Source organism: Panthera uncia, chromosome D4 (genome assembly GCF_023721935.1).
Source record: "Panthera uncia isolate 11264 chromosome D4, Puncia_PCG_1.0, whole genome shotgun sequence".
Taxonomy (NCBI): Eukaryota; Metazoa; Chordata; class Mammalia; order Carnivora; family Felidae; genus Panthera; species Panthera uncia.
This window is the reverse complement of record NC_064807.1, coordinates 89,280,707-89,303,929: the sequence shown is the minus strand read 5'-3', so window position 1 is coordinate 89,303,929 and position 23,223 is coordinate 89,280,707. Positions and strand designations below refer to the sequence as shown.

Here is a 23,223-nt window from a genome sequence, read left to right as displayed (position 1 = left end):
GCACCGGACGTGAGGGCACCGGACGTGAGGGCACCGGACGTGAGGGCTGCTGTAATGACGTCTGCACGGAGTGGTGCACCTGGCGCTTCCCACCTGCCGGCAGGTGGAGCGGGCAGGACGTGGCACGCACGTGTGCCTCCCCGATTCCAACCAGATGGCCAGCGGGGACAGAACGGGCCCCTGGCCCCGTCCGGGGCTGCCGAGGGGCCTGGGCTCACACCCCTTGGGGAGGGGCCTGACACCCCCAAGGGAAGGCCCAGGTAGGTGCCTGGTGGACACCTGTCCCGAGCAGGGGCGGTGCTGGCGGCGGGGGGCTTCTAAAGATGGGGATCCTGAGGCGGGTGAAGCTGGGCCTGACTGGGCAGACTCTTCCCGGACGAACCGACGATGAACGCTTCCCTCGCTGCCCTGAGGCGGGGGGCTTCTGGCCAACCCTCCATGGAGGCCCTGTCTTCAACACCCGCCCTCCCTCAAATATACCAAGACAGTCCGCTGCAGAAATGACGATCTTTTCAAGCAAGGGCGCTGGGAAAACAGGACCTCCACATCCACAAAGTACGGTTTGCGCACTTACTCCCACCATATCCCAAAATTAATTCGAGAGGGGATCAAAGACCACGATGTAAGAGCTAAGGCCATAAAACATTTACAAGTAAACACAAGAGAAAAACTTCATGACACTGGATTTGGAAGTGACTCACTGGAGAGGATGCTAAACACCCAGACAACAGAAGAAAAAAACAGCCACATGTGTCTTCATCGAAGCCTGTTAGGCATCGAAGGACACTGCCAGGGGAGTGAAAAGGTGACCGGTGGAAAGGGGGGGAAGATCCGTGCGCCACGCACCTCGAGGGATTAGTATGCAGCATACATAAAGAACTTCTACAGCTCAATAGGATTGGATGGATTGGATTCGAAGGTGGGCAGAGGCCTTGAACAGGCATTTCTCCAAAGAAGACACAAGGATGGCCAATGAGTACAAGAAGAGGTGCTCAACGTCACCAACCGTGAGGGAAAAATGCAAATCAAATCAAAACCACAGTGGTAGGATTTCACGCCCACTAGAGTGGCTGTCTCACACACACACACACACACACACACACACACACACACACACAAAACAACAGATGTTGGCGAGGATACAGGGGAATCGGAACGCTTGTGCCCTGTTGGCGGGAACACAAAATGGTGCGGCCACTGTGACTATTAGAGCAATTCTTCCAGAAACTGAACACGGGAACCGGCAAATCCACTTCTGGGTGTTTACCCAGAAGAAATGAAAGCAGGAACCAAACAGGCATTTGCACACCTGCGTTCACAGCAGCACCACTGTCCACAACAGCCAAAGGCAGGCGTGGCCCCAACGTCCACCCGCAGATGACAGAGAGACAACAGGTGGTGTATCCGTACAACAGAACGCTACTCCGCCTTTACGAAGAACTTTCTTTTTAACTTATATGTATATATATTTTTTTGAAAGCAAGAGAGAGTGCACAAGTGGGGGAGGGGCAAAGGGAAAGAGAGACAGAGAGAGAGAGAGAGAGAGAAAGAGAGAGAATCCCAAGCAGGCTCCACGCTCATAGCAGAGCCCGACAAGGGTCTCAATCCCACGACCCTAGGATCATGACCTGAGCTGAAATCCAAGAGTTGGACGCTCAACGGGCTGAGCCACCGGGGTGCCCCACAAAGAATGGAATTCTGGCAGGCGCCACAAGGATGTCCCCGGGGCCCGTGACGCTGAGCGAAAGAAGCCAGACACAAAAGGCCACATGTGACCTGATTGCAGGCACATGAAATGTCCAGAGCAGGCAAACCCACAGAGACAGGGAACCAGTGGGTGGTGGCCAGGGGCCGGGGTGCGGGACGGGAGAGGGCCGAGTTCCCTTCTGGGGTGATGAAAAGGCTCTGGAATGAGAAGGAGGTGGCGGCCACCCAACACCGCGAACGTACTGGGTTGTGCACAAAAATGGCCGAAACGATCAATAATATGTCACGTCCATTTTATCACAATACAAAATTGCTTTTAAAAAATGAAAGTCAAGGGGCGCCTGGGTGGCTCAGTCGGTTGAGTGGCCGACTTCGGCTCAGGTCGTGATCTCGCAGTCCGTGAGTTCGAGCCCCGCGTCGGGCTCTGGGCTGACGGCTCGGAGCCTGGAGCCTGTTTCCGATTCTGTGTCTCCCTCTTTCTCACCCTCCCCTGTTCATGCTCTGTCTCTCTCTGTCTCAAAAATAAATTAAAAAAAAAAAAAAAATGGAAGTCAAAAAGGATCGCCCAGGATAAATATCCACGGGCTCCGGCCCAAGCTCCCTAATCCTGGAGTCGGGGGGAGGTGGGGGGGGGACCTGTACCCCACACCTGCAGCACTGAGGGGGCGGGGGGTGAGGCAAAGCTCTCGGAGGGGCAGTGGTGAGGTCTCTCCCCGCCAACAAGGTCGTAGCCACACTCCCTGTGATTCAGGGGAGCCGCCCCCCACTCTCAGGCCGGATCCTACCGCTGACGCCAGCACTGCAGACCCCTCGGTGCCTTTACAAGAATCAATACCCCCTGAGAAGAGCCTCCCAGGGTGCCAAGAAACAACACCTTGTTACAATTAATTATTTACATTTTGCTATTTTTTTCTCTTCTCTCCTTCTTACTCTCATCCAGCATTTTTTGCTGCAAACATCAAATTGTCAGGCTTCCACAGAAACAATGTCTCGGGGCACCGGGGAGAAACAATTAGCCAATTAATATTTAATTGACTGTGGACAGAGGAAAAAAGGCAGGCATGAGCCACACCACACCCAGCAGAGAAAACGCTCTCAGCCGCTTGGGTGGGGCCTGCAGGGCAGAGCAGACCCAGAGGAGAGGACGACACACACTGGCCAGCTTGCCCGACACCCAGGGGGACGACAGGGCCACCCCCGGCGACCACGCCCCAGAGGCCATCCCCGCAGGGGTCTGACCCCAGATGGGGAAACCGAGGCCCAGAGAGGCGGGCAGCCTTCTGCCCTGGTTCAGCAAGGCCTGGGCACACCCCTCCGGAGCCCATCTCCTCCACACCCCTGCTTCTCTGCTGTCAGGTGTGACCGTTTCCACCACATACACCCACGGTCCCGAATCCCCCTCTCTCCCCAGAAATGAGTCATCGGCAAGACGGGAGTCAACAGGCACAGGGTGCTCGGAGACCTGGCCGCGTCTGGGGGCCGCCACCTGCCCGGGGCCCCGCCCAACACAAAGGCCCAGAGGACACCGCCCCCCCCTCGCCCCGCTTCTGCCTCACACCCAAGACCTTCCCACGCTGGGGGGGGGGGGGTGGGGGGGTGGTGAGACCTGCAGGGACTCCGGGACCAACACCCAACCGCCCCCACCCCCGGCCAACGGCTCCCGTGGGTAGGGAGCAGAGGACCACGCCCACCCCAGTGCGTGTGCACGCGAGCGCCCCCCAGCGGCCGCATCTTAAAAGTAACTAGTGCGCCGTGGACTCTGTGGGACCAGAATGCCTCGCCCACCACGTCACGGTGGCCGCAGCGTCAGCGCCTGGGGCTCATCAGACGAGCGACGCAAAGGCCTGGAGAGAACACCGAGGACTGTGCAGATTGGTGAACAAACAGGAAGAGGGGACGGACAGACACGTGGCAACGCGGGGCTTGGGTGCAGAGATAAGGGGTCCGATCGATACCCCGCGGCTGCCTGCTGCCTCCCTCCCTGGCCAGACGGCACCCAGGGGAACGTGTTGGTCGATGCAGGCGCTAAACAGAGAAATCAATGCTGGGGCTGGCGCAGCAGGGGCCGGACGAGGGGGCCGGACGAGGCGGGTGCTCCGGCAGGAACCACCGCTGTGCCCGGCCCACGGCCAAGGCTGCCAGCCACCTGCTCGGCGGGGTGGGGACGAGGGCTCCAGACCCAGCCCGCACAGCCGCACCCTGCCACGTCCTCCTCCACACTTCTCAGAAGTGGGCCGAGCTGCAAACCCATTTTACAGACGGGGAAACCACGGCCCCAGGGGGTGAGGCGACCGGTGCCGCCCAGGCCCCGATACCAGCCCCGGCCCTGCAGCATCACATTCCGTCTCGAGCCCCGAAAGCTGTCTCAGCGGCCCCACTTCCCCCTGGCTTCTAGAAGCACCAGTGCTGCCCAGGAAAGCAGGTAAGAGTAGGCTCACCCTGATGCAGCAGGCCCTGCCCTCCCTGCCTCCTCCCTGCCTCCTGAGAAGGCCCAAAGTGGTTTGAGAGCCACTGCAGGAGAGAGTCACCGGCACCTGCTCTGACCTTCATTCCGAAAGTCATGCGTTCACTGCCCCGCATCTTTTAAAGGGCTAACGGTCAGCTCTATCCTGGTTTAGGCCTCTCACGGCCTCTCCCCAGACAGCGCTGTGGGCCTCCACACCGGCCTCCTGGCCATCGATCTGCCCCCCCAGCCTCCACACTGGCCTCTGGCCTAGCTCCCCAACCCATGTGCAGAATTCCACAGGGCTGACCTCGCCCTGTCCCTGCACACAGCGGCCCGGCCGGGCGGGAGGGAAGGGGCAGCGGAACGCGTAACAACCGACCTCTGCCGGCAGGACCTGAACAGAGACCTCCCGTTCCCCCATCAGGATGCGTCTTCTCTCTGGGCCTCGGCTCCCTCCCTATTTCATGAGGTCCCTGAGGGACGGCCAGAGCTCGTGGACCTAAGGAGGCCAGCACAGCAGCACGGAGCCCCGCACATGACCACTGCCACTCCTGACGGACGAGGGAAGGACAGCCCAGAGCCAGCCCTCTGCGACTCCCTGCAGCCTGGGGTTCGCCTCCTGCTGCATGACGTGGGCTGAGGAATGAGCTCACCCCGGGGGCCAGCGCGCAATAAGGAGGTGGGGCCACCACTCTGCCACCTCCAGGGACCAAAATGCCAGCAGAAAGCCACAGAAAGTGCAGTCTCACCAGGATCTTCTTTCCCAAAACTCCCAACCGGCTTCCAGGCCGGGGCAACGGCGTCTCTGGAAGGCCCAGCTGATGCGGGCCACCTGTTCCCACGCTGGGCCGTGTGCATCCAACAGGGGGGCACACAGGGAGAAGGGAAGGGTCCGCCTGTGGCAGGATTTCACCAGCAAGCCCCACATTCCCCACGCCCGCCCACCAAACCTGGTCCCTTTAATGCAAGAAACACCCAGGAAGCAACCAGAAAAAGGAAAGACTTTCCGGAACGAACTTTCCGGGTCTGCCAGCTCCTGCCGGAGCCTGCCGGGTGACCCAGCAGGAAGAGGGACAAAGTACTCGATCAAGTCGACTGGGGCCCGTCTCGCACTTCCTCACTCAGACCTCGTATCGATGCCACACGGGGGGTCACAGCATCTGTGTTGTATGTATCCCTGTGGAAAGGAAAGCTGGAGGAGCCCAAGTAATTGCAAAGCCCAGATCCCACCCAGGCCTGGCGGACAGGAAGCCCCTCCCTCTCCTGCTGGCCGCCTCCATCGCCTCGCTCCAAAAGAATCCACATGAGAGAAGGTGCTGGAAGGAAGGCACAGTGGCTTCCCCCCGGCGAGCAGGGCTCGCTCCTTGGGGGGCTGGCTGCGCCCAGGGCTCCCGCCACCCTCGAGGGTCTCCAGGGGTCCACCTGCCCACCACCCCACCAAGGCCTCTGCTGAGGGTCTGCCCGGGTGCCCTAAGCCAGGGAGCAGAGAACCCAGCCAACGCGGTCTGTCCCAGCACGCCTCCTGGGTTAAGAAAACACCTTCTGAAGCTTCGAGGGCCCCAAAACACCAGCTCCCCTCTGCACGTGCCCTGCTCGGCCCAGTCTGCCCCAGCGGAGGCCGCAGGAGAAGCCCGAGGAACTGGGGGGCGGGCTGGGTCTGCACACGGGAAGATCGTGGGAATCAGCCCCAGCTCCGAGTGGTATCCCCGGAGAGAGGGGTTCAGCGCTTTCCTCAGCAACACGGGCCGTGCATTCACTGTGCGTGATCCTCCCTAGGGCACGATCGCGGAGGAAATCCTCCTGGTGTCGCGGCTGAGAGAGGGGCCAGGGCCGGGCAGCTCCTGGGGAAGTCCCAGGGTTTTCACCTTCTCCTTTCTTCTACCGCTGATGGCACAACAGCTAATCTGGGCTCCCCCTTGGAGGGCAAAGGCCATGCAACTTCTCTGGTACGGCGGGTGCTCCACAAACGTGCCGTAAATTAACTGCTGGGTACACGGGGGGATGGTAGACGGATGTGTGGGGGGGGGCGGGCGAGTGGTGAGTGGCTACGATGATGGACGTGTGAACAGACGGTGGGTGGGTGAGTGGATGGGTGAATGAATGAATGAACGAATGCTTTTTCTCCTGAAGCAACGACTCCAACAATATGAAGGCTTGGGAAGCTGAGAGGTGGCTGTTTAGAAAAGGAACAACAAAACCCAGGACAGGGACAGGATCTGAACACCACAAACCTTCTTAAATAAAACAAATAAAATAAATTTTAAAAAATCTGGAAATTTCTAAAGCAGCCTGAGACTAACCGGCGTCTCCGTAAGGATCCCTTCCCCACCCGGACGCCATGAACACCAGCAGCCAGTGAGAAAGAAACCCGTCCCTCCAATCCCTGGCCCTACACCCCACCCCCCCAGTCCCAAACCCGTGCCCCGGAAGAAGAAGCTTCAGCATCCCCCTGAACCCAGGCTCCCAGAAGGTTCTGGTCGGCAGCAATCGCCCGGCTACGGAGATCAGTCCTTTTGCCCCACTGGCCTCACCCGCCCAGGAGACGACGAGTCGGTTCTGATCCTACAGAGCTCGGTGTTCAGTAGCGGGACAGACGCTGCCTCCCTGCCGGCTGGGACTCTCATCGCTCCAGGGCCAACCGCGGGGGGGCCAGAGGGAGGGCAGAGCATGCGGTCACATCTTCACGGTCTGACGTCAATGGTGGCCGCCAGGCCCATCGGGAAGAGCCGTGGTGTCCTGGCTGGGCTCCTGGAGGCCAAAAGGCGAATCCAGGCCCATGGGAAATCTCAGTAGATGTCCCTGAAGAGACGCATAGAAACTTGGCTGTGTCTCTGTGCCCAGAGGGACTCTGTGCAAGAACCTTCCCAGGCCCATCTCAGAAAACAGTGAATGAGAAACCAGACCAGCTCCGTATCATCACCAGCCCGGGAGGCCCAGTCTGCCTGCTGCTGCGCCCTGCCCTGCCCTGCCCAGCGCCACGGTCCAGGAGCGGGAGAGTCCCCGTGTGTCCGTGCACCAAGCAAAGCAGGCCGCAGGCGCTGGGGCCTTGCTGGCGATTTATTCTCCCAGGGTATCCCCCTCCCTGGACACCAGGAGAGGCCGGGGCCGCTACGGGGAGAGCACGACCCAGAGGCCCAAGCCTCCACTGGCCCCCAGCTTGGAAGTGCTGCTACCCACTCACAGGTTTCCCTCGATGAGAATCACGTGCAGGGCAGGAGACCCGTAAGGAGGACGCTTGGCCAGATGCATAGCGGGCAGAAGGGGCAGGCCAGGCTCTGCCCGGAGCCCCACGTGCCTCCCACGCTCCCACGCAGCCAACAAGAGGCCAGAGGCACGAGGGGAAGGGAGGTGAAAACAAGGGCGAGCTGCCCGGGACGGGCGCCAGGTGTCGGCACTCCACAAACCCAATTGCACTTTCTGCTCAACAGACCTTACTGGGGGGGGGGGGGGGGGGGGCATGGAGAAACTGAGCGACCCGGGCACAGCCGCTCACTGGACTCAAACACAGCCCGCGAGGGTGCAGAGTCTGTGCACTTAGCCATCCAGCCCCGTCTTCCAAAGATGCACACTTGCGTCTTTACGAGGAAAATAACAAGGGAAAAAGCAGGAGATCTGCCGCTGATCCGTGAGGCTCTAGTTCTGTCCTGGCCAGACCTGGGGGCGGGGGCCGGACAGCGACACATGCCCGCCGTTTCAGGAGCAGCTACTGACGGCTGGGTGCCACGCCGCCTGCATAGCCAGGCAAACCGAGGTCAGAGGCACCGTGTCACCGGCCCAGTGGTCGAGCCAGTAAGCAGGGTGAGATTTTCAAGCGGTCTGACTCGAGGGTCACACACAGAAAGCAGAGGCAGGATGGGGGAGCTCTGCCCGAGCCCTGCCCCTCTTGGAGCAAAGGGTCGTCGGCGCAGGGCATGAACCGAGGCCCCCCCCCCCCGCCCCCTGCACACAGCTCAGCGCCGGGGTCTGGGCCATCACACCACCTCCACACCACGCCTGGCTCCCCACAGCAGATGCCACGGTGTGGCGAAGCATCGCCAGTGACCGTCACAGCGCACGTGGGCGGACCGGAGGCCAGCTCGGAAGCGGCGTCCTCGCGGCCCCTCTGGGTGGACCTGGCACGTCCACCTTGGACCCAAGCCGCCTCCCCGGAACCGCCGATGAGCGCGAGGGGCGCCCCCTGGCAAACCGCGTGGCCACACGGCTGGCGAGTCGCAGGATGAGAGTTTGATCCGAATTTACGTGCGCCTGACATCACTGCATTCGGCTGTGGCAAATCAAAAGCAAAAGGGAATTGCAGCCTGGGTCATTTGCATTTTAACTATTCGCCAAGAAATGAACTTGGCCGAGGTTTATCCCGTCTTTTTCTCCATATGGTTATTTTAACTACCGGTTGTGTGCTTGAGTGTGTGTGTGTGTGTGATCCCGAGTGTGGATGCACGAGTGCGTATGAAAGCATGTGAGTGCAAAGCAGTGTCTCTGCGTGAGTGTGCACACAGGTGAAGAGCGTGGGTGTATGTCCGGGAGGCCCCTCTCCAGAGCCCAGGGCACTGCCGCTCCCCAGGAGAAAGGAGAACGGGAGAGGAGATCCAATCCACTGGAAAGCAGCCCCGAGGACTGGGAAGCCCACTTCTAGGAGAGGAAACCTGCCTGGCCCCACCCCAGCCTCGGTTGCCGCTCGGACACACGCGGCCCGGGGCACAGGGAACTGACTGAGCTGTTCAAGGGGAAACGGAAACCTCTATGAGGTGCTGATCACACAGACATGGGTTCTTGAGCCGGTCCCTGAATCTCTTTCTTAGAGGATTTCAGGACCAGGGAAGGGGGGGGGGGGGGGAACACCATCGGGCCAGGTGGCTTATGGGAAAATCCTAGCTACTGACAGTAATCTGACACTTCATCGCGTCTCAAGGAAGCTTCCTCTGCGAACGGACTTCTCAGCGCTTGTTACTGCAAATACAAAATTCTCCCTGCGTTTCGTAAATCACGTATTCGTAGAACGTTTCCTCAAACACCAAGTCCCCGGTAATGGTCCTCGGATAGATTAAGCAATAAACATCTCCCGATACTTCCCATCAGCAGGTGGAAAGTGGCTCGCTGGGCAGTCTGGGAAGCAACTGTCTCACAGAGCCCGTGCCAGCGCAGCCGAGGGCAGAGCTCCCCGGTGCCGTCCTCTGAGAGCCCACGGGGCCGGGGGGCCACCCGACTCCAGGCAGCACAGAACAAGGCCTTCCCTCAAGCCCTCGGCCTCCATCCAGCAAACGGTATCATGGTCCCGACTCCAGCCATTTAAAAGGATGTGCTTTCAGATGGCGGGTGATGTCTCTGGCCACTATGAAGGCAGGCTCACCAGGGAGCCAGCTCGCAAACGAGCTGAAACCCCCCGCCAGCCTCCGGCCTTCGTACCTGCCCAGCCCCAGGTACCTTCTCACCCGCACCCACAGGGCTTCTGCGGGACAGCTGACAAAGGGCGCTTCCGAGAACACGGGGAGACTTCTGAGCTGCTTGGCCCAGTCCTCGAGGATCACCTCCAGGAACCCTGGGGGTTCGGGTCATCACCCCCTCCTCGCCCAACACATGCTGGGAGCCAGGCTGCTCTCCTGGCATTGAGCGTAACCGCCACGGATCTTTCCACGAGTAAACGTGCCCCTGCAGCATCTCAGGCGACCCCCGGGCGGGCTGGCGGTGACACCTGCCCGACTTCCCGTGAAGAGTGGAGATTCGGGGGAGCAAGTATACGTCAGATGCCCCGGCCAGGGAGGCAGGGCCAGGGCTCCGCCCCCGGCTGTGTCCTAGTCCACACCCTGCCTTCCCTCTGCCCTCCCGGATTCTGGACACCTGACCTCACCCTGGGTGTGGCGAGACCCGGAGGAGGCAGGCCTGTCCCGTCGGGGCCCCCCCGCACAGAGCCGGCGCTCGGCCACCGTGCCCAGACACTCACCTTCCCAAAGTCTCGGACATCGAAGAGGTCGAAGGGGTCAAACAGCTCGCTGTTCCGGAGTCCGAATTTATCATGGCAGACTTTCAGGAAGGTGCGGATGTTCTTTAAACACAGGAACTAGAGGAGAGAAGACAAGAGCACTGAGCCCCCAGGGTCTGTGAGAAGAGCGTAAAGGCAGCGGCGGGTGCCCGGGCGCACATTCCTGCCCTGGGGGGGGCCTCACCACCGCTGCCCCGCTGGGCCAGAGGTGACAGGCGCCCCCAGCTCACCCCGGCCACTCCTGACCCTTTGTCCCGCCCCCCCTGCCCAGGGGGACCCAGCACTGACGATCGCGGCTGCAAATGTAGTCTCGAATCAGCAACACCAGCGTGTGAACACACGGGCACCTGCACACGTGCGCCCCTCACATACACACACGCGTGCACGCACATGCACACGCACACGCACCGGTCTTCCCTGGCGCAGGCCCGCCCCAATTATCGTAGATGTGATGAAACCAAAGGCCGGGAGCGGTCCGTGGAAGCCGTCCGTGGCGGACCCCGGGAGTGGACACGCCAGCCGCGGTGGGAGGCTGGGGGTGCACAGGGCCAGGGTTCCCGATCAGCACTGGGGCACCTCCTCCACCCGGTGACCCGGCGACACTGGGCCTGGCAAAGTGACGGGGGCTGGAGGCTTGGGGCTGGGGGTGAACGGGATGGCCGGCTGTGGTCCCTGTGGAGAAGCTGCTGGTGAAGGACACACGGGGCCTGCGGGCCGGGCCTCCTGGAGAGCACCATCCGGAGTTGTTCTGGCCCCAGGTTCGAGTCCTGTCCACTGATTCCAACTTACAGGACCAGGGACAGAGGCTTCGGCGCCTGTGGCCCGGTTTCCGAACAGGACGTGCCTGGCTGGGCCGTGCACCGTGATGGCACAGAGAGAGCCATGCCGTGCGATGACCGTCGGTCCACCCAGTCCAGTCAGCAAGGGCGCGTCAGAGGCAAGGACAGCAACGTGTGGGATGAAGGGGCCCGGAACTTCAGACCGGTCGTCCCCACCAGTAACCATTCACTAAGGGCCCGGGGGCTCCACGGCAAGAGAATCACAGGGCCAGCGCCAGCCCCCCGGAAACGCAGACGCGGGGACAGACGGAAGGAAGGACAGGCCAGAATCAGAAGGTACGGTCGACCTGGGGAACCAGCTGCTCAGAGAATGCCCTCGAGGCACGCGGCGCCCCGGCCTAGCACCCACCCCGGGCGCCCTCCACCCTGGGCCGCTCCTCCTGTCCTGGCCAGGGTGGGTCACCGGTCACGGCCGATGCTGACGCACCGGCTGTGTGGGGGTTTTCTGAATGTGCGAGAGCAAACCGCAGACATGACCCCGGTACCCCCAAACATGTGAGTGCCCCTAAGGACAAGGAGGCCCCCTTCCCCGAGCTCAGCACCAGTGTCCGTGTCCGTGAACCATCGTGGATCCCACACGCCCTGGTCTGCAGACGGCACGGACTCCCATTTCTTCAGTAGACAAAGGACGACCAAGATGCGTCCAACAGCAAAACACGTTCTGGCCTGAGGCCCGATCCCGGCTCAGACCTGATGCTACTGCTCACGTCTCTTTCATCCCCATGAGCCTACAAGAGTACGCCCCCACAGAACCTTCTGGAAGGATGGATAAGTTCGAGGTATGTGTTGTCCAGCAGGGCAGCCACCAGACACATGTGCCCCCTGAGCACTTGAAATGAGGTTAATCTGACCGAGAGACTACATTTTTGATTTTTTTCTAATCAATCTAAGTTGCAAAGCCATAGCTGTTGGGGTGGACAGCCTTGTCTGCCATTCCTGAAGCATCGAGACTCGGACGGAGGGACGCTAGGAGTCCACTTACACGAGGCACCCAGAACAGGGAGTCACAGAAAGAACAGTGGAGCCGGCTGGGGCAGACAGGGAGTCAGTGTCTCACGGGGACGGATGTAGTCTGGGGTGATGAACGAGTTCTGGAAATGACAGAGGTCTTGTCAAGTGACACCGTGACACCGTGATGGTTAAGATGGGGGCGCCTGGGGGGGCTCAGGTCACGATCTCGCGGTTCGTGAGTTCGAGCCCCGCGTCGGGCTCTGTGCTGACAGCTTGGAGCCTGGAGCCTGTTTCGGGTTCTGTGTCTCCCTCTCTCTCCGCCCCTCCCCTGCTCGCTCTCTCTCTCTCTCTCTCTCTCTCTCTCTCTCTCAAAAATAAACATTTAAAACAATGGTTAAAATGGGGACACCTGGGGGACTCAGTCGGTTGAGTGTCCTACTCTTGATTTCGGCTCAGGTCATGATCCCAGGGTTGTGGGATCAAGCCCCACGTCAGCACGGAGCCTGCTTGGGAGCCTCCCTCCCTCGCGCGCGCGCGCTCTCTCTCTCTCTCTCTCTCTGCCCCTCCCCCACTTGCATGCTCTCTCCCTTAAAAAAAAAATAGTAACAAATAAATGAATAAATAAAATATCAATGGTTAAAATGGTAAATCTTGTACATCCTGTATTTTACCGCGACGGCCAGCAAAACCGCGGAAGCTGGGAGGGGCCCCGAGAGAGAGCCAGGCCCACGGCTCGGCCGGGAAAACACACTTTCACTGCCCTAAGCCCCCCGGTTTGTGGCCGCCAACACGCCGCCCCAGCTGGCACCCGCTCGTCCCCGCTGGTCTCAGACCCTCCCGCCCACCCTGCGGCCTCGGCCGGCTCCGTTGCTGTCTGAGCATCGCCTGACTCCAATCTCCCCGAAGCGTCCACTTTATTTCCTCAGCCTCCCATTTTTAGAGTTAATTACACAGCTCCTCGCCATAATCGCAGCCGGCGAGGCCAGGCTTCCTTTCGGGGCTCAGGACGGGCGGGCGCCCCTTGCCCTGTGGGCACAGCGTCTGCCCGCCTGGCCCCTCCCCAACGGCAGCCGCGTGGGCCCCAGCCTTCCACGGCGAGCCCGGTGCCGCTCAGGGCCCACGAAAGGCCGGCCCTGGGGAAACTGAGGCACACAGACAGGTTCTGACCCCAGAGAGACGGACACGGCAGAACCGGGAGGAGGGGGCCTCCTTCACGGAGACCTCCCCTTATGTCCGCCCGCCTCTGCGGCTCTGCCATGATGCCCTCACTGCCCACCCTCCAATCAGTCACCCATTTCTCAGGAGAGGAAACTGAGGCTCCCGAGCCAAGACTGGAACCCACATCTGCTCTGGGATAGGGACGTCCTTCGAGAGGACGGGTGTCCGAGAGTCCCGGTGCTTCCTCTTGGCCAATGTGCTTGGCAAGTGGCGCACGGTCCCTCCACCCCCCTCATCGGCCACGGACAGGGGCGGCAAGGGCGGGTCGGCCCCGTGCCCGGACTCGTGGCTCCTCCCTCTTTCCACCAAGCAGGGGCAGCTGCTGTTTCTGCAGCTCCAGTCCAATCGCCCGATGGCCGGCCTCTCCTTCCCCACCGCCCTGGGCCCAGGAGGGGCGGCGGCTGAGGCCTGGACAGCCAGAAGCTCACGGTCCCTCGCTCAGACAGCTTCAGACTCTGGGAAAGAGGCTCCCGAGGGCGAGACGGGGAGAGAACGTCTCGGCACATCCCAGCCACAGGCTGAGCGACGGCAGGTGAGGGAGGGCCCAGACAGCGGCCAGTGCCAGGCCGGAAGCTGCCCATCCTTGTCCTGAGGCCCAAGAAGGGCCGGCTGCTGGCCGTGTCCCTGTGGCCTCAGGGGCGAGTGGCCTTCTTCTCTTTGCTTGGTCCTCCAGGCCCTGGACGAAGGACAGCTTCCCTGGCATCTGGAGGCGAGCGCACGGCCCCAGAAGTCCTGCTTAGCGGCCACAATAAGGGTCTGTCCCGGGACAACTGGCCCTGTGACAAGTGACAGGCGGCCCAGAGCCGAGTAGGCCCCCGCTGTGTTTGCTTAGGGCACTGCCCTGCCCGCTGCTCCCCAACCCCGGCCCACGGGGAGGGCCCTGGCCACCGTGCCAAGAGGCGGGCCGCCTGCGCAGCGGATTCCCGACCCCTCCGTCCCGTCTACTCGTCAGGCTGAGATCAGATTAGCCGGAACGCCCAGGCTCCGTGCCCAGCCGCCCTCCGCCAGCCTCGCAGGGCCTGCTGCCCACTGTCAGCCGTCATTCAGCCCCTGGAAGGCCTGCCCCAGCGAGGGGATCCCGGGCACGAGAGGCAGAGTCGACCCTGAGAGCCAAGACCCCGCATCTGAGCCTCGAGGCCTCCGCGTGCCCCCCGGTGTGACCCGCGATGGCCACTTCTCTTTGGTGGCTTTGACACCAACCTGCTGATCGGGGAGCCACCGCCTGCCACACACGGAGGAGACACCGGGCGGGGCTGCCTTCACACCTCCGTGGCCTCTCCTGTGACCCCTCGAAGGCGAGCTGGAGTCGCAAATCGGACACCCTGCCCCCAGAACTCACACCCACCCAAGGTCCACCACGCACGCCCAGTGCCGGGGACTCTGTGTCGCGGCCACGTCCCTCAGGGGCTGCCTGTGTACTTCAGCACTGACAGGCAGGTGCACGGGGGGAAACTGAGGCCCAGAGAGGCAAAGCTTCTTGCTCAGCAGGCTGCGGCCGGGGATGTGTGGTCGGTCTGAACGGGGTTTCCGTGGAGGGAGCTCACGGCACCCGGGCACCGGACGTGCCCCCCTGCACAAACCCACTGGACGCCTGCAGGGGCCCTGGAAGGCGTGGGATGTGATTACCCCATTCCACAGACAGACAAAGTGAGGCTCGCAGAACACCCCTCCGGGTGCCCCCTGACCTCCTCCTGCAGGGCCTGTGTCAGGGGAAGCCCCAAGACCGCCTCGCCCGCTGCATCAGGAGGCCAGGGGCCCTGTTGCCCCCCACGGTGATGCTCAGCCGACGTGGGGCTCCACCGGGAAAGCCCCAGGTTGGGCTCCGCAGAGACCCCTGACCTTCCCTTGGCCCCTGTAAGTTGTCCCTGACCGGAGAGGCTGCTCCCCATGTTCCAGCCCTCCACCAGGGGCAGGACACAGCGGCCCAGCTCCTGACCCGCAGCTGGCACTTCTGGTGGGGACAGCCCCGGCCAGGCCGTTCCAGCTCAACCTGTCCTCTCCGTGCCTGTTCCTCCATCTGTAAAACGGGGAGAGAAAATCCTGCCCTCTGACTTCCGGGACCATCGGACACTGGGGCCTCCTCCCTCGGGACATCCTGAAGTCCCTGCTCCCAGAGCCCCTGTGACGCCACGCCCGGGGAGAGTGGAGGCAGACGACTGGCCCCCACGACCCAGGGCCCTGTGATCTGCACTCAGGGCCAACCTCCCTCCTGGAGCTGGGGAGCACCCACACCCCAGACAGACCCGGGCCCTTGGTCCACACCTCTGCTGGCCTCTCACTGCTCAAAGCTGCGGCCCAGAGGCTGGGGGAGAGGGAGGGAGGGGGCCAAAGGCCTCCAGGGGGTGGTGTGTCTGAGGCTCTGGGCTCACAGTCAAGACGGAGGGACCACGAGGAGATACACGGCACTGTCTCCCACGCCCCCCACGGCGGGAGAGAGCCGGGACAGCACAGCCCCCGAGGGAGATGGGGTGTGTCGACCTCATCAACACAACAGATTTCCTTTCAAAATCCCTGCATCTTTCTGAGGCAGGCGGAGGCGGGGGCGGGGGCGGGGCTCCGTATTTGACTTTCCACGGGCATCGCGGAGTGTTCCTGAAACGTCCCAACACGGGACACTAAAGCTACACCTCACGATGACAAATCACATGCCGTCCCTCTGGAGTGACACCGACCGCCCGGGGCCACGCTGCTGAGGCCTGCGGATCAGACGCCCTGACTGGCAGCTGACGCGTCTTTGATCAATAAAAAATGGGGAAATGAATTAATTTCCTGTTTTATTTATGCCACGCTCATTCCAAAAACCTTTTAAAATGGCTTCATTACTATTTAATCGGTGCAGTTCGCTGGAACGGATCTTTTGAATTCGGGGCCCTTGGGGTACATGAACAGGTGGCCTTGAGGTGACAGGCTAGTCAGACCTTCCCGTGGGGATAGAAACGGAGGCCAAGTGTCCCCACGGGTCCCAAACACCTGGGTCAATGACCCACGCGGGGCTCACTATCTAGTGAAAGAAGGAAAGAAGACGGGACTATGAAGCATGCTTGGGTGTCCCGAGGGCTGGCATTCCAAAGTGGCCCTGCTTCCCCCCAGCAGCCATGACCCGTGAAGGCTTCAGCGGCATCTGGGGCCCCCTGGGCAGGTGCCACTGCATGGCGGAAGCCCTCACTTCCCGAAGCGTCTCTTCCAAAAACAAGCAGGCAGGTGGAATTTGGGGCTGGCCTGACCACCTGCTCCTGCACACGTCCGTACCGCCCGCGGGCCTCCCCGCGCCAGCCGGTGTGGGTCCGCTGTGCCAACAACTCTGGGGACGGAGATCATTTATCATCCATTTCAGATGGGGACGCTGAGGCCCGGGACGTCAGATGGGGGGCGCAGCCCGTGCGGCTAGTTAGCATTAACCCCGAGAGGCTTCCCTCGCCGGCCCGGGCCGAAGCCGCGGTGACTGTCCCGGCTCCACGCAGGGAAAGTGCAGGCCCAGCGGGGACTTATCTGTGCGGCATCTGGGGCTCGGTTACGTCTGCTCGGTTTAACAGGAGCTCTGCCTCCGCTCAGGGCACCTCCCGGGCTGCGCACGCACCGGGCTGCTGGAGGCACTGGGGCCAGGCCGGGCTCCCCGCCGGGAGTGGGGGTGGCATCCCCTTTGTGCAGCGGCGGTGGGCCGAGGCCTGGGCCTCACCCCACCTCAGCCCGCGGGCAGGCAGCCTGACCCACGGCCGCTAGCCTGTCACCAACCAGAGGGACAGAAAGGACACAAGGCAGCAGCGTCTCAATTCACCGTGTGGCAAGCCTCCTAAGTATGTCACACACAGATGGGCCGCAACATCGTCAGGTGGCATTTCCGCTTTCTCCAGCAACAAACAGCCGCGGGGCCCCCGCCAGGCACTGCGCGGAGCCCGGCATGGGTCCTGTCTGCCTCCCTTCTCAACACGGGCCGCACGCCGTTCCGAGGTGGAAACACGGCGTGAGGACCGCCTTCTCCAACAGGCGGCCGGGAGAGGGCCCAGGTCTTCTCCAACAGGCGGCCGGGAGAGGGCCCAGGTCTAACCAGGGAGGGTCGGCTGCCGTGTGGGGGGCTCAACTCGGGCTTTTCTCGGGCTGATTCCCGCACGGGCCTGGTCCCGGGGACCTCCGGCTCCTAGCAAGTCAACAGGCCCCCGTACAGACTAAGCCCCCGAAACCCAATGCACCGGCTCCCCACCAACTGCCACGCCAGTCTGTCTGCAGCCCCCGAGCTGTGGGAAGCGGGTTCTGAAAGGTTAGGAAGTACAAGGGGTGTGCTGGTGGCAGGCAGAGCTGGGCTGCGTGGGGCCAGCGTCAGCTGCCAGGTGCTACCTCTCTGTCCCGATCTTCACGCACCTGCTCGTCAATGCTCGGGAGTAAACTCCCCGCGGAAAACAATCCTGGACGAGTACCACTTCGGAGGCCTCAGCAGAGCGGGTAAGCAGCTGACGCCCATTCAGACCTAGTGAGCAGACACTTAATAGGCGCCTTCTGTATGGCAGCCCCTGCCCCGGGGTCCCAAGGCCCAGAGGACACGCCTGTGGGCCCACAGCTGTCTGAGAAAAGAATCTGTGATTTCCGTCCGATACCTGGATGGAAATTGTTCCCAGCAGTCCTCAAAAGACCCGCCGCTCCGGCTAATGGCCTGTGTGAGCCAGAGGGATAAAGAGTGGCCGGTGTTATGGAGACTTCAAGGTCAGGGTCAAACCAAAGGTTTTCTACAAAGCCAGCAGGAAATTGCTTTTCTAGGATTTCCCTGTGCAGCCGACCGTCTTCCCTGAGCCGGCTTCTGAAGGCCGGAGGGTTCCAATCCTGCCCTCCCGCTGCCTGGCTGGTCCAGGCAGGCCCAGCTCAGAGAGATTAGCTCAGCCGCTGCCTGGAGCGGTGCCCCCCCCCCCACCCCCACCCCCACCCCGAATCCACGGCCCCTCGTCTCTCTCCCGCAGCCTGGCCCAGACCACCACCACCGGCTGGCAAGCCTTCTGCGACATGGCGCCTGTCCCCCTGCCACCTCCCTTTCCCCCTGTCTTCTTCCTTCTAGAAAAGCGGCCTCCGCTATTTTTGTTTTCCTGTTGCCCGTGGAAATTAGAGCCAAACGCCTCCCTTAATGGCCAGCACGCACCAGATTATCGCACCCCCGGCTGAACAAGCGAATCTCATTATCCCTTCCTGCTGTGCTGAAAACATTGAGGGGAAACAGCTTCCGAGACAAGAGGGCGAGACAAGAGGGCGGCAAGAAGCTTCTCCACGCCCTGAACCAAGGCAGACGCCGCCCTTCCCTGGGAAGATGGCATGGTGGGGACGGGCCGAGGACGAGGCCCCTTGCCAGCCACGTGTGCCACCAAGTGTCAAAACCCTTCCCGGACGGCTGCCCGATGGTCAACCCTTCTCTGGGGGGTGGTGGGGGTGGGAGACAAGAGTGGGCACTTGGGGAAAGTCAGAGTGCAGGGGGAGGGGGCTCTGAGGACTCCTTCCTTTGAAACAGACCCCTCCCACCATGTCCCCAGGTAGGGCCCCCGATGGGGCCTGCCGATGCGCCCCCTGGAGAGCCCCTCCCCGCTCTGGGGGTGCACACAAAGCCCCAACCATGGGGGGCAGCAGTCACCCACGGGGCAGGGTCCAGACCCAATCAGGCAGCCTCACCTCCTTCCCCGGGCAGTCGACGAGCTCCATGAGGCCCACGGCCAGGAGCCCAGCCTGGACACGGGGCCTGTCACTTCACCTCTCTGAGCCTCGGCTTCCTTCCCTGTCAAAGAGGGTGATACCCACAGCAGCCGCCACCGGGGGCGAGCCGCGTTCCCCACACCAGGGAGCCCGCTCGGGCCATTAGGCCAATCAGCTCTGCTGATGTTAACGTGAGCCGTGAAGCACGGACGTGATCCCCAATTTACAGATGAGAAGACTGAGGCTTGAGAACATTATTTACCAAGTGTAGGGGGTTGCACGGCGACCCCCAAAGACACATGCCTGTGTCCTGACCTCTAGAATCAGTGAATATGATGTTATTCGGCCAAAGCGTCCAGGCAGATGTAATTAAGGATCTCGAGGTGAGATGCTCCTGGGTCGGGGAGGCGCTAAATCCAACGGCAAGTGTCCTTTATAAGAGACACAGCAGAGTCACAGGAAGAAGAGGAGAGGCCGTGTGAGGACAGGGCAGAGACAGGAGGGACACTGACCCGAGCCAAGGGGCATCTATCTGGGGCACCAGGAGAGGCGGGAAGGACGGAGGGAGCACGGCCCAGACCCGATCTCGGAGTCCCGGGCTCTGGAGCTGGCAGAGTGGGAGTTTCTGTGGCTGTAAACCCCCAGCGTGTACTCATTTTTCACGGCAGCCCCGGGCCGCCCGCCGGGCAGAGGCCGCCCCCATGCCCTGGACCACCTGCTACGTGACCTCAGCACAACCAGAGATGCCAGAGCCCTCGTGTCCTTGGCGAAGGGCTGTGGGGTGGAGGGAGGCGTGGACGGGTGGATGAAGTGGGCTCGGAGGAAAACCTAAGGGAAGAATCCCCATTTCTTCTAGCTGTCGCCCGGCCCTCCGCCGCTCACGCTGCCCGCGGGGCCCCCCACGGCCCCGCTCGGCTGGCACACTGACGCGTCCTCCGGCTGTGACTCAGGGCTCTTTGGGGACAAGGGCCCCAAAAAAGGCTCTCAGCCAGGTGGGCCGCAGACCCTCCTCCCTGCCACCTCCCTCTGAACATCGCGGTGCCTGGTCCAGCCCCGGACACCGCTGAATCGAGGCGTGGGGCCCAGGCAGACCCAGCCAGCTCTCAGGCAGACAGATGTGGGTTCAAATCGGAGCCTTCCTGCTGCCGCACCCTCCCGGGGACCTCCCGTCCCCAGGACCCTAGCTCCAGGCTGAGTGCACTTCTCGGGGGCCCCAGACCCCCCATCCAGTGGTTGCCTCCATCTTGCTATGGGAGGGCGCCCAGCTCGAGCACCCCAAAACTCACCCCTTGATGTCCCCCCGCTGTGAAAGCCACCCTCTCACCCAGGGGCCGCAGCCCACCTGGGGGCAGCTAAGAGCCCCTCACGCTTGCCCACTACAGCCCGGTCATGCACGTGACGTCCCACCCACGGCAACCCAGTGCATTACAGGAAGCACCTTTGAGGTCCGGCCGCCACAAGCACAGAGGGACACAAAACGTCCTCCTCGACCGTGCCAGCCGTGCTGCAGGAAGCACCCCTCAACACAGCACGTGGTTGCTCGTGGAGAATCCCTCCTCCAGTGGGCACACGTCATCTCGAGAAGGGCAAAGTGTCCTGTCCGCTTATGACCCCACAGCTCCCGGGGGGGGGGGGGGAGGTCAGAGACGAGAGGGGAGCCCCAGGGACTGCCACTTTCCCCCAGAGACACACACACACACAGCCCGTCCGTCCACCCATCCCCACACCCAGAGTCAAAGCTGCTGAGTCAGCTCTGTCACCGTGGGGGGGACACCGTGGGTGTCTATGAGGAGCCCAAACTGGGGACAGGCCTCTCTGGGCTGCCTCCCGCTCTGCAAGTGCCACAAGCCCTTTCAAGAGCCATCTCTCCCCAGGGCGCCTGGCTCAGCTCACGATCTCGTGGTTCACAGCTTTGAGCCCCGCGTCCGGCTCTGTGCTGACAGCTCGGAGCCCGGAGCCCGCCTCAGATCCTGGGTCTCCCTCTCTCTGCCCCTCCCCCACTCGGGCCCTGTCTCTCCGTCTCAAAAACAAGTGAACGCTAAACCAAAATTTTTAAAGACCCGCCTCTCCCCAGAAGCCAGAAAGGACCCCAAGTGCCCAGCGGCCCATAGCAGGTGCTTAGAGTGGCCCCGAAGGCTCCGGGGGGGAGGGGCTCAGCCCTCGTCTGGGAACAGAAGGTCAGGCAGTAGTGGCCGCTGACAGCTCACTGTGCCCCCGTCACTGCCACTGACCCCACAGCCCCCCTGTGTGGGACGTGCAGCCAGGCGGGGCGCACCAGGGGGCGTGTGCAGGTGTGGGTGCGTCTGTGTCGCGACCAACAAAACCAGGCACAGATACGTCTGCAGGTGGACGAGGACTTGGGGAAACGTTTCTGAAGTCCAAGCAGGTGGAGGCTCCGACGTCAACACGGTTTTTTCTGTTTCGAGACGCGCTTCATTTCCACCCGACCGCCGTCGGCACCAGACACGCAAGCTCGGCCTGGGGCGGAGGGGGGGGCACCGCGTCCTGCTGCCCCAACAGACGCCTGCCCCGGAAGCAGGAGGCTCCGCCAGGCCCGGGGTGGGGGGCCGGGGGCGTCCCCACGGGGGCGGCGCTGAGGGCCCCTCCTCTGAATACCCGTCAGTGGGGTCTCCACCCGTCGGGAGCCCTGGTCCCTCAGGGACACAATCCTTCCCTCGATCAAACACCCACCCACGCCCCGCGTGTTCCCGCGGCCTTGATGGCCCAGATTAGGGGCCCCGCAGGGAGCCACCCCTCCATGAAGAAGCCGGGGAGAGGGTCCAACTCCTGAGGCTGGCACCAGGCGCCCCCACCTCCTCTCCACCCCCCAGCCTCCCTCACACAAGGGACGCCCTTTCTTTACACACAAAATCTCAGAGGCGGCTTCCCAAGTCACTTCTCCCCCCCATTCACGTGCGGAAGAAATTTCTCTTCCCACGTGACCGCTGCCCATTCACGGGCTCACAGAGACCAGCCGTTGACCTCCGAGAGGAGCTGCAGCCACTGGGGAGAGGGCACACGGGGGCAGGGCCTCGTCTCCCCGGACCCGTCGCGGCCGCCCCGTCAGCCAGTGCGGGCAGGTCACTGGAGGTGCACGGACTCTTGGCGCACAGCTTGCCGGGGACGGCGGACAGGTCTCTGCCCCGCTCAAAGCCTCGGTTTCCCCACCCAGTGAGCCTGACCGCAGCCCCTGGGGCTCGGGGAGGCAGAGCCGGCGGGGGGCGGGTGGGGGGTCTGCAGCTTTGACAGGGGAGGGGACCAGACCCCAGCTCACACCCACTAGGTGGATGCTACAAAACGGAAAGTCACAAGCGTAGGCAAGAACTGTTCTGGGAAGCAGTTCGGCAGCTCCAAAACACGTTAAAAACAGAATTGCCACATGACCCGCGATCCCACCTCTGGTCGTTCTCCGAAGAACTGAGCGCGGAGGCCCGAAGGACGCGCACGGCTGTGTTTGCGGTGGCCAGAAGGCGGAAGCCGTCCGCGCACCGACGGGCGACGGACCAGCAAAACGGGGGCCAGCCGCACCACGGAACAGCACCCGGCCTTAAAAACGAAGGAGATCCCGGGGCGCCCGGGCGGCTCAGTCGGTTGAGCGGCCGACTCGTGATCTCGGCTCAGGTCGTGATCGCAGGGTCATGGGATCGAGCCCCGCATCGGGCTCTGCGCTGAGCGTAGAGCCTGCTTGCGACTCTCTCTCCCTCTCTCTCTCTCCCTCTCTTTCTCTCTCTCTCAAACAAGAAATAGAAATAAAAATAAAAAGGAAGGAGATCCTGACACAGGCTGGCCTGGAGGACGCAATGGAAACGGCCAGATGTAAAAGGACAACGATACAGGGTCTGCTCCCGTGAGGCCCCAGAAAAGCCGCATTCATAGAAACAGAAGGCAGAACGGTGGAGGGGCGCCTGCCAGGGGGGCCCACGCGGTCAGGTGGCCGACCTCGGCTCAGGTCATGATCTCACGGTTCCAGGAGTTCGAGCCCCGCGTCGGGCTCTGTGCTGACGGCTCAGAGCCTGGAGCCTGATTCGGATTCCGTGTCTCCCTCTCTCTCTGCCCCTCCCCTGCTCATGCTCTGTCTCTTTCTATGTCAAAAATAAATAAAACATTAAAAAAAATTTTAAAAACAAACTAAAAAAAAAACAAATTAGAAAGAGCGGTGGGGTCAGGGCCACAGGAAGTGGGGAGTGCAGGCTTGTGCGTTGGGTGGCCTCGGTTTTACAAGGTGAAAACGATTCTGGAGTCGGATGGAGGCGACAGCCTGTCACTGGACTGTGCCCCAAAAAGCGCCTGAGACAGCGGACTTCCTGCTTATTTCACTACAAAAAAGAAACCGGTCGGGAGACCTCGGGAACTGGATGGCTCGCCAGGTCCCCCTAGCATGGGACCCCTGCGTGGATGCATCTGGGCGCCGCCCCCCCCCC

The 23,223-nt window shown here is 62.1% G+C and overlaps 1 protein-coding gene across 2 annotated transcripts in view; it reads right to left on the bottom strand.

The window, feature by feature from the left end:
* VAV2 (vav guanine nucleotide exchange factor 2) overlaps positions 1 to 23,223 on the bottom strand; it is a 167,065-nt gene that overhangs the window by 124,524 nt on the left and 19,318 nt on the right. For both annotated transcript variants that reach the window (XM_049630993.1, XM_049630984.1), the window contains exon 2: positions 10,092 to 10,208. In XM_049630993.1, coding sequence (XP_049486950.1) covers positions 10,092 to 10,208 — 117 coding nt within the window. The remainder of the gene's footprint in view (positions 1 to 10,091; positions 10,209 to 23,223) is intronic.